Consider the following 11669-nt stretch of genomic DNA (forward strand, 5'->3'; position numbering starts at 1 on the left):
ATTTTTGTTATTTTTTTCTTCGTTACAATAGTTAAGCATTTATTTTTTTTTTTTTTTATTTAAAATAGCAAAGATTACAAGTCGAGGTAAGTGAATTTGGAATAATTTAATGCAATGGCGGCGACAACTCCTGTAAGAGAAAGCAATAATTCGAACAAAATTATTTTGCATTTTTCTTACAACGCAAAAGTATTCATTGGTTCGAGTGCCGCTAGATCAGAGTTTTAGGGTCAAAGGGCACAAGTTTTGTTTTCTTTTAATTTTTTTAAATTTTGGATGATTCCATACTTCAGTTAGGCTGCTGCCTTTCGTCAGTTTAGTCCTAAAATATTTGGCCAACACCAGCTTTAAGCTACCAAGTCTTTCTTTGATTTCTTCATTTCAATTTAAATAAAAACAATATGTAAAATACCTTTCAAAGGAGCCATTTTATTTAAATTATCAATTATGTAACACATTACAATTACTTCACATTTGTTTTTTTTTTTTTCGTTTTGCTTTTTAATATAATTTTTCACAAAAAAAGTATTTATTTGTAACAGAGGAATGAACGTCAAAATAGTTAAATATTTATTAATTTTTTATATTTTGAAACAAGAACAAAAATAAAACTTTGGTTCACAGAAAATCATCCATAGATAAAATCAGAACTAGTATTGTAGTTTTTCCCATCATTATAATATTCTCATTCTAGATTTGTGTAGTATACATAAATTAGTGAAAAATTGATTACATACAAAGTAGTTAAATAAACCAAGTCTCAAACAAAATGGAACGAACAAATTCAGGTTAATATAGAGATTATAAATATAATATTGGTTTCATTTGTTTTTTTGTTATTTTGTTTTTCTTCTTTCATAAATATAAGTTGTTTTTCTTCTGATTTCATACAAAAATATGTCCTTCACTTATTTGCTCTTCAGTTTGTAGATAAATGTTTTAGATTTTATCCTCTTCCCAAATATTTAAATATACACACTATATATCGGTTTATTTTTGTTACTGATTGGCTTTGTTTTCAAATTTTATTTGGCGCATTCTCGCTCTGTATTGTATTTTATAATTCCGGACTAACTAGTTAGCTTATATAAAAAAGGAAAATGAATTTTCAAATAATAAATATTAATAAATGAAATAATTGTTAATGATTTTAAAAACATAATTTTATAACAAACTAGGGATTAAAAAAAAGATGCTAAAAAACAAATAAATTAAGATAAATTTATATAAAAAAAACAGTCTTTGCAAAATTAAAATATAATTCTTTTCGGTGTGAGTTTTTGTTTTAATAATTTACAATGTATTTTGCATTTAAAGATACACAATTTTGGACAGATTTTATTAAATTTCATGTTGTATTGTATAATCAGATACTTGTGGAGATTAAATCGTTTTTTGTTTTTATTTCATAACATGTTCGGCTGTTTTGAGTTATTTTGTTTTTGCTAAGTAAAATGGACGTCAACGTTAAAAAATATAATATATGTTTTAAGTTAATTCTTACGTACATATTTTATTTTATTTTTTGTTTTTAATAATTTTGGAAATTGTTATTAATGATAAATGCTCTTATTGAACTAATATTAAGTATTGAGTTGGTAAAATTACTACCATTTGGAAATTACACCCTATTAAGTTAAATTCTGAATGTTTGCATTAAAAAATAAATACACAGAAAGGTGCGTTCAAGCAAAGTAAATATAAATATTTAATAACGCGTTAAGTGTAATTAAGAAACAAATCAGAATAAAATAAAATTTGATTTCTATTCTGTTGCTTTCAACCTCGTAAGTCTGGACTACGTACGATATTCAAATCTGTTTTTTTTTTTTTTTTTTTTTTTTTTGTAAATTCGAGATAAATTGATTTTTTGCTCTTGGCTTTTTTAGTCTCAAAATAACAATAAATTTGTTCATTAAGTAAATAAAAATTCACATCATCTGCTTAGGCTTCTTCGACACGGCCAATTGGACGCAGCACTATCCTTGGGTCCGGATCAAGCATTCGATCAGATTCTTCGGCGCTGCTTAGGCTTTAACAAGGATAAAATGAAACAGGTTAATTCGAATTACAAACTTTTTTTCTGACAGGAAGTTTTACAACTTGTTTAAAGTTTTTTTAAGTTTTCTATTGGCCGATAGTTGGGCCACAGACAGAAGCGGAACTAATTATATATAGGATTTGTATCATAAAGCACAAATAAATTTGCTATCAACATGAAATAAAATAAAAGTTTACCATTCTTTATTATCGGGCATTAAATTACGTCGCTCCTCATCTTCTAGCCTTGGCGGTAATTCCGACACAGGGGCATACTGAGTATGCGACACTAAAGGATCAGTTGATGGATTCAATGCCAAAATTTGTCCACCTGTATTTCCTTGCAATTGCCGTGCTAAGCTTTGCTTCTTGCTGAAATAACATGGACATACACAGTTGCGTCTCCAATCAGCAACCTTTATGTAAAGACCTTCGAAGACAAAATTATTTTTTTTATGTTAAAGAAAAAAAAAAAAGTATTACAAAACTTACCAATTAAACAAAAACCAATTATTGTCATGAAAATACCACCCGTAACAACACCAATGTCAATACCTTCCGATGTCTCAACCGTTTCAATTCCTAACTCTTCCTTGTGCTCTTCGCTGTCGGCAAAATCTGCCGCACCACTAGCTATCATTGCAACTCCAGCAGCAATCGATATCAAAGCAAAGAGCAACAGTGCTACTTGAGGCATTGGTTTTTTAAGCACTTTCATTGGTGAGACTGCTGATGTTTGTCCCAGTAATCCTCCAGGTCGGGTTTCATAAGAAACCGTTGTGGGCTGATACACTGGCCCACCGGACGGCATTCTGAAATAATAAGTATTTATGTTGTTATATATTGTCGCAATAAATTCATTCAATAGAGTAAAGATCAAAACAATCATATTGGCTCTTATTGCGAGTGTCGGTCAACTCTCGACGCGATAGAAGTCGGTGGAATCGATAAATATCTGTTTTGGTATTGTGTATCTTTTTCCACCAAGATATTTGGTATTGTGAATTATGATTTGAGTTTTAGTCGAAAGTAAAATTGTTAACGAAAAATATAGAACGATTAAACAAAAAATATCGTTCAAAAACAAAACAAATTTAGTTTCGTTCAAGACTTCGCTACCGATTTGTATGGAAAATTTCGTTTCGCTTCAGCTGCGTACTAGGATTTAGCAGGAAATGTAAATAATCAAAATTGTCGAGTATGGATTAATTCGAAATCAAAAATTCTCCATTTTGAAAACAGAATGTATAGAAAACAAAAAAGCACCTTACTTGTACGTAAAAAGGTGCCTTTGGTGCCCAATATCTCAAAATTTGAGTGTACGATATTGATTTGCTGAAATAAAAAGTTGTTCAGAGTGCTTAGACTTTGATTTTTGCCAAGTGAGTACTGTTTTGCTAAAATATCGCATAATACATCAATCAGCTGGCTGGGATGTACATTATATTCTATAATTTTTAACATCATTGAGGATTTTTTATTTTCACTTTTTCAGAAATAATACATAATTTAATTATTTTTTTTTTCCAAAAAAAAAAACCAAGGTATTAATATTTGAGTTGAGCAACTGTTCAAACATTGCAAGGTCAAGAAAAATAGCATCAGTTGCGATTAATTTTTTTTTATAAAAAACAAAAATTAAGTTTTCCCAAATAGCTTTACTCTTTAATTAAAAAAAATAAAATTTTTAGTTTGAATATGAAACAAACACAAAACAAATAGGTCGTACTAGTTTTTTTCAATCAAAACGGTTTTGTATGTGTAGAGTCTGTAACAATCAATCACTATTAAAATCAACTTCATTAAGATCCCAAATAATTTTTATTATAAAATAAGCTTGACGGTAGTTTATTTTGCGTAAAAAAAATAGATATAAATTTCTGGCTGAAATTAATACTAGCATTTCTAATGCACATTTTAGCCCTGTTCCTTTGGGAGGTGTCAAAGTACTACTAGTAGTTTATTAGCGATTTTCAATGGAACGCACTTTCAACGAATTCAATGCAAATCGTATCTACTCGGTAAGAAGACCATGAGTAGTCCTAGTAGTAAATGTACTTGATCATCTACTCATGAGTAAACTATCACCTCCAATGGAACAAGGCTTTTAATAATTCCAATTGTATGCACTTTTTTAAAAACCAAAAAAGGTTTCAGGTATTAGAACCGCCAACTAAAACATCAAATTATTGGACTAGCATTTGTTGTATCTCCTCCACTTATCACTTTAACACATTAATCATAATTACAAGAAGTACTTCAAATGCATCCTATACAACAGCACATACAATTTTAGGTATCATAAGCACTAACTAAAAACACTTTCTTCTGTCACTGCATTCGTTGGAAACAGAAATGTAACTAAAAGAAAATGTTTCAAATAAACTTTCGGTCTACTATTATACACTATAATGTCAATGAGTAAATTTGGAGTGTTCATTTTTGTATAACTAGTTACATATATAGTAACATATAAATCATAAATATATAATTTCTCAACACAAATAGAAATACAATAGAAACTACAAAAAAAGAAATTGCTTCCGTCCAGTCGAAACAAATAAAAACAGAAGACTAAAACTAGCAATAGTAACCAGGGATGGGACTTTTTGAAAAAAATGTCGAAGTTGAACAAATAACGCAGTAGATTCATTTTTATCGCAGTAGATTTTTATATTTGTATAAATTTTTATAAAAATTAACAAAAACTCAACATTTATTTCTTTTTAAGAAAATATAACAAAAACAGATCAAAAGACAAATGTATGCATTGACTGCAATCAGAAATACGATCAAACAAAAATAATATGTTCATAACATTTTAAACATGAGATTCACGTGAACCCGAAACATTTTTGTTCGCATAGAAATTAAAAATATATTGTAATTTTCAACCGAATGGAATTTATATTTTCGGCAAAACTAGTTCCTTGTGCGTCACTAAAATTTTAGTTAGAAAAGACCTGTCGACTACTTCACTCATTACCTGAAAAAAAAGTTCAAACTACGGGGAGTTTTCTGAACGTGAAGAACTTTCCGCACGGAACTTATAATAGGGTAAAAGTAAAATTGAATTTTTTCGGGTGAAATCTTGTTCACAAAAAAATCGCTGATTTATTTTAAAACAAAAAGTGCAGTAGATTTTATTTAAAGGCAGTAGATTTGTTTCTTGAAAAAAATGCAGTAGATCTACTGCAATTGCAGCAAAGTCCCATCCCTGATAGTAACTTCTCCCATTAAGCGATAGTGTCGCAGTCTGAATAAACCATGATAATTTTGCTACTTTAAAATTGCTTCTTAAAACTCTTGTCTTTTTTTTATAATTAACGCGCACATCAAGGGGTTATGAATACCCTTTAAATGTTATAAAAACACAGTGCGAGCTTTTAGGAAAAGAGGAGAGGATTAAGTAGGAGACACCGATGCACATTGACTTTAAATCCTTATAGATTGTAATGCTGGGAAAGACAGAGCCAGGTAAAGCATGTCATAAAAGAGTCTAAAATCTTAAAAATTTCCTGATCTTTAACAAATATTAAATATAACTCTAACTATCATACATATAACTTATTGCCAAGAATTTACAAAATCTGAATAGCTAAGAATCTCCTTGTAAAAATGTTTAAAAAGATCTTGAAGTTTAATATGAAAAGTGGTGCTTGTATATTTCAAGTCCCTAAGCAGCTCATTCCCATAGCTACGCTAATTAATGTTTAGTGAGTACCTATCGAGCCATCTAACATACATTTTTATAATATATTGATTCTTAACTAGATAATAGATATGTAGTTGATTCTATCCAACAACCCCCGAATTAATTAAGAACTAGGTACCTACCTACTTTGAAAACTTGTCAGCTACATGAATATATACTTTAAAATAAAAAAGAAAAACAAAATTTAAATACTTTACATATTTGTTTTTAGACTGCATATAGGTATAGATTAGGAACTTTTCTAACTAATAACATATTTCTATATAGGTAGGGTATTGTTATAATTAAATTTTAAATTGGCTTTAATACATTTTCTAGAAATGATATTTGAACTTGGCTTGCAAGGTCAATAAGGTTTCAATAAGAGTTGCACAATTTCTTGTTTACATTTATACAAATAATTTTATAATATTATAGTATTTTTTATTGGTTATTTTGCTTATAGACAAAAAAATTTCTATTGTTTTGAATGCATATTGTAGGAATCGATTTTCCACCCAAACCAAAACAACCAGTTCTACAAGTTCCATTTGCTACTACATACTTTTATGTTTTTAACTATGATTAAATTGATTTACCATGAAGGTTAAACTATCAGCTACATACATATTAATATTGTAACTAATTTTATAATGAATGTAATATAAATAATATCAATTAAGATAAAACTAATTGGAAAACAAATACAAAAATTTTACATGTGTGATTATTTTTGTAAATGAAAATTTATGTTTTACCTGTTTTGTTTCTATTTTCACTTATATTGTACTTAAAATCTCAGATTTGTTTACCAAAAATATATCTTCACTTCAAGTTTGAAATTGTTTATTTGTTTAACAAATAGTTTATAAACATTATAAGAGTTTTTAAACTTGTTTAAAATAATTTGCCGTCAGAAAGTGCACTATTTTTGTAGTCTGCCATTTATTTGTGGGTTTTCTGTGGAAGAGAGATACAAATAGACAAGTGTTGTATATTGGTTTCGTTTTAGTAGTTTTTGCGCAAGTGTTGCTTAGGCTATGCTTACACTATTATTTTCTATTTTAATAGTTTTCAAAGCCTGGTACGCTGCTCGCGCTAAATTTTAGCTCCCATACAAATTATCGAAAATTTTTAGCCGAGATAAAATGGATCCCATACAAGTTATCGATAACTTGTATGGGAATTTTATCTCGGATAAAATGGATCCCATACAAGTTATCGATAACTTGTATGGGAATTTTATCTTGGCTAAAATTTAGCGCGAGCAGAGTGCCGAGATAAAATGGATCCCATACAAGTTATCGATAACTTGTATGGGATCCATTTTATCTCGGCTAAAAATTTTCGATAATTTGTATGGGAGCTAAAATTTAGCGCGAGCAGCGTACCAGGCTTTAGAAAAAAAAAAAAAAACAAAAAAAAACCACCACCAAAGTGCAGAGTATTTTTTTTCTTTTTCACTCTTCTCAACTGGCTAGGCCAAAGACGCGCCCCCAGGGATCTTTTTTTATTTAAGGCTTGGCCACATCGGAGGGTATGCGGTAGCGGTACGGGTAGAGGTAGCGGTACTTGTATGAAAAAAATTCCAAACTGACATATTGGGCGACCAATGTCAGGTACCGAATTCTTAAGGCTTGGCCACATTGGAGGGTATGCGGTAGCGGTACGGGTAGGGGTGAGGGTACTTGTATGAAAAAAATTCCAAACTGACACTTCAACGTTCAGGTGTGGAATTTTTTTAGTACAAATATCGTTACCGCTATACCGCATACCCTCCGGTGTGGCCAAGCCTTTAAGGCTTGGCCACACTGGAGGGTATGCGGTAGCGGTACGGGTAGCGGTGAGGGTACTTGTATGAAAAAAATTCCAAACTGACAAATCAACGTTCAGGTGTGGAATTTTTTTAGTACAAATATCGTTACCGCTATACCACATACCCTCCGGTGTAGCCAAGCCTTTAAAGGCTTGGCCACACCAGAGGGTACGCGGTAGCGGTACGGGTAGCGGCAACGATATTTGTATTAAAAAAATTCCACACCCGAACGTTGATGTGTCAGTTTGGAATTTTTTCCATACAAATACCCGTACGCGTTACCTATACCTCTACCGCGAACCCTCCGGTGTGGCCAAGCCTTAAGGCTTGGCCACACCGAAGGGTATGCGGTATAGCGGTAACGATATTTGTACTTAAAAAATTCCACACCTGAACGTTGATGTGTCAAGGCTTGGCCACACCGGAGGGTATGCGGTAGAGGTACGGGTAGCGGTAACGATATTTGTATGAAAAAAATTCCACATCTGAACGTTGATATGTCAGTTTGGAATTTTTTTCATACAAGTACCGTTACCTCTACCCGTACCGCTACCGCATACCCTCCGGTGTGGCCAAGCCTTCAGTTTGGAGTTTTTTTCATACAAGTACCCTCACCGCTACCCGTACCGATACTGCATACCCTCCAGTGTGGCCAAGCCTTTAATTGTTCAAATTACCGATGAAAAACGCACAAAAACCGATAAACCACAAACACCACTAATTTTTAAACAAATATTTACCATCATTTTCTGCGTTGAAACAAGAAGAAAATTTGTTATTTTTCAAGTTATAATTTTTTCAAATGACATTTTATAATTAAAAACAAAAACAAATTTCCTGTTTACTGCGATTGAAAAATAACAATTAAAGGGCGACCTGACAGATTGGTGCCCATTTTTGACAAACAAATTTTGACAAAGTTCGGAAGATATTACCTTATTATTTGTACTGTGCTGGTAAATATACATCAGAAGCACTTCCAGATGTGCTTCGCTGATGTACTTTTAAAGTACATTTGTCTGTACTTTTAATAGAGGGGGAAATTTATTTCATCTTGCATGCAAGAAAGAGATAGCTGCTTCACGTATTCTTATATACAGAAAGCATATAACTGAGTTTTTTCCCGAGATCTCATCTTTTTTCAGTGGAAAAGAAGTACTTCTTTAACGTACATATTTCACTGTTTTTTTCTGTAGTTCTACGTTTGCTGGGTTTTATTCAAACTGTGACCCTGGAATCATATAAAGTGATTTGTGATGGTCACATTTGTGGCAATCAAATGTGATCAAATTAAATTTTCCGTTTGTGTATGTGCCTGGCTACTCAGTGATTTTTCAAAAAGAGGAGAAATTTTGCAACGGAACTGTACTGCCCTCAGAAAATTCAGTTCCCTTCGTGAGCATCTTCCCCCTACACTCCTCATCACTCTTGCCTACAAACTCACTCGTTAGGCGATTGGAAAATCACCGTGTAGCCAGGCACATACGCTGCTGAAAAGATAAACGAAATTTTCCATACAAAAATAGCATAAAGAAATCTTGAACGAAAAATTTCGTTTTGCTTTTCGTTTTTCAGTACGCATCTCTAGGGAAAAATTGGAGAGTTTTTACTCATTTGCCACTTACTTTTTATCCTGTGCATATTTCGTAATTGCAAGAGAAGTTTTGACTTTTTCTTTTTCTTTCACTTTTAATTCCTTTATTTCTTGTATTAAAAAATATTTTCGGTAGTTTTTTCTTGATTTTAAATTAATTTGAATTTTTTTTTTTGACTTTGACAGAATACTCGATGATATTTTTTCGTTAGTCAGCTATTGCATGAAGCCTCAAGAGGCGCGCCTCTTTTCAATCGTAATGAGTGCAAAAGAGAAAAAAGATGAAACAAAAAATTATCCGACCAGAGAGTCGTGGGTCGGAATTCTGAGACTCTTTTTTGACGTTTCTTTTTCCACTCCTTCTTTTTTCAACATTCCCTCTCATTTCTTTTTGCTTCTTGGTGCAATACAACAACAACAAATTTTAAATCAAAAGAGAACTGTCAAATTTGAGTCCTGGACTCAAGAGGCATCGTGTAATAGTACGCGCCTCACAGAATGATTATCAAAAGAAAATTAGAAAAAAGAGTCAAGCCTCTTGAGGCTTCGTGTAATAGCTGACTTAGCATTTTCGTTTTCGACTTTGGATACTTGAAAATTTTTCGTTTCGCACCAACAGTGCGTACTAGGCCTAACAACAAAAGTAATTGAAGCTTTCTGACTGCTAGCAGTGCTGAGGTTCAATGCACGACAATCTCTGGTAGATGCAAAAGGAGGCACAACATCCCTACTAACAATTTTGCTTCTATAATGCTTTTCAGAAGCAACAATTGCATCTGTAAAGCTTTATAGAACCAAAATTGTTTTTCGGGATAGCCACTTTTTGCAAAATTACATAAGTACAAATAAGTTTGTAAACCAAAATCTAAACTTTCTGCATCATTTTTGTAATAATAAAATTTATTTTTGCTCTTTTTGCACTTGTTTTCACTAGAGCTCAAATAAGATGATTTCGCAAATTATATCATTTCGAATTTGAACTGACCTAATTTGTGGCTGTAGTAAAAAGAAGGTATACCTTCTATATATATGATCACCTGAAGAAAGTCTTTATCGAGAACTGTCAGATGAAAGAAAAAAAAGATGGCTTCCTAAGTTTTTGACAGCTGCCCCATTGAAATTGTTGTTGTTAACAAATTTGTCTTGGAAATTGTTGTTGCTTTTGACTCTGCCAAATTAAACGTCAAAAACTTATTACTCCATTTTATAAAATGGAGACTATAAAGCCTTAACTACATTGGCTCAAAAACTGAAAAAGTACAAAAGTGAAAATTTTCAAACGCAATTTTGTATAGATTTTCGGGTTCGAAAATTAAAACAAATGATGCAGAAAGCTTATTTTTTGGTCTAAAAAAAAACAATTTCTATACTCTTTTCCACAAAACAATTGCGCTAGAAAGAAAAAAAAAATATTTTCACTTTTCTACTTTTTCAAAAAGTGGTGAATGTAGTTAAGCCTTAAGCCTGGTACGCTGCTCGCGCTAAATTTTAGCCAAGATAAAATTCCCATACAAGTTATCGATAATTTGTATGGGATCCATTTTAGCTCAGCTAAAATGTTTCGATAATTTGTATGGGAGCTAAAATTTAGCGCGAGCAGCGTACCAGGCTTTAATGATCATACGCGTTCTCTTCTTAAATCTTTGCTCCTGTAGTACTTTTAGCTACGTCCCAAAGGAACAGGTCTGCTGCTATACCTTTAATGCAATTGACACACACCTAGTTTTGCAGGAACTTGAACTTGCCATATATCCGTCTACGAACACATATGTTTATTAATCGTTTCAAGCGACATGTTCTGGGAAAGGGAACAATATTGAAACCCGAATCTCTACACTATATCCGGAATTGGTGACATGATACGTGTTCATAGGTGCTGGGATCAAATTTAAGAAATGTACTTTTCTTTGGTTATTTTTTTTTTACACTAGTATTCAAGTACAGAGAAAAAGTTGCGCTATGTAGAATGGGGATTAAAATACATAAATTAATTTAAATGTAGAAATTAGTAAGAATAATAAAAGGTTATATAAATTATTCAATTTGATGAGGTTTTAGATGTATAACATTTTGATTGTGGAATGTGGACAATTATATTTAGATAAATTATTCAGGTTTGCAGAAAAAATTTCCCATACATGTTTTGACAGTTCAATGTGACAGGAATATGTGAAGATTTTTGGAATAAAATAAAACAAAAAATATTTTCCTCTCACAGTAGATCTGTGTTTTCCTTTGATATCTACTCTGCTAAGTACTTTAACTTTTAATTGCATCCACCTCCTTTATTTCTTTAAAAATATATCTTTGAATACATCCAGAAGTACTAAAATGTACTTGGAATACTGAAGCCCGAAAGAAACACAGATAATGGTGTTTGGGAAGTCTCAAATCCATTTTTTAACAGTTTAATTTTGGTTAAGAGAAGCTATGTGTAGGTGCTTACTACAGAATAGCCTAGTAAAAAATTCTTCTTCCTTTTTCTCGGCGCTGTTATGATCTCGATGTCGAGGGGATCATAACTA

The 11669-nt window shown here is 31.8% G+C and overlaps 1 protein-coding gene across 1 annotated transcript; it reads right to left on the minus strand.

Moving 5' to 3' along the window:
* Positions 1-989: 989 nt before the first annotated feature.
* On the minus strand, positions 990-6697 carry LOC129910415 (uncharacterized). Its single transcript, XM_055987795.1, has 4 exons — positions 6493-6697; positions 2533-2852; positions 2239-2470; positions 990-2032 (listed from the first exon to the last, which is right to left on the minus strand). Exons 2-4 carry the CDS (start codon positions 2849-2851, stop codon positions 1945-1947), a joined length of 639 nt encoding a protein of 212 aa, XP_055843770.1. The 5' UTR covers position 2852; positions 6493-6697; the 3' UTR covers positions 990-1944.
* Positions 6698-11669: the final 4972 nt, after the last annotated feature.

Source organism: Episyrphus balteatus, chromosome 2 (genome assembly GCF_945859705.1).
Source record: "Episyrphus balteatus chromosome 2, idEpiBalt1.1, whole genome shotgun sequence".
Taxonomy (NCBI): domain Eukaryota; kingdom Metazoa; phylum Arthropoda; class Insecta; order Diptera; family Syrphidae; genus Episyrphus; species Episyrphus balteatus.

Bases quoted from the DNA above. Each gene is read 5' to 3' on its own strand.
- LOC129910415 (XM_055987795.1), bottom strand. From the start codon at position 2,851: ATGCCGTCCGGTGGGCCAGTGTATCAGCCCACAACGGTTTCTTATGAA. The intron at 2,471-2,532 runs GTAAGTTTTGTA...TTGTCTTCGAAG, and splicing joins AATTGGTTTTTGTTTAATTG to GTCTTTACATAAAGGTTGCT. The intron at 2,033-2,238 runs GTAAACTTTTAT...TCCTTGTTAAAG, and splicing joins ATGCCCGATAATAAAGAATG to CCTAAGCAGCGCCGAAGAAT.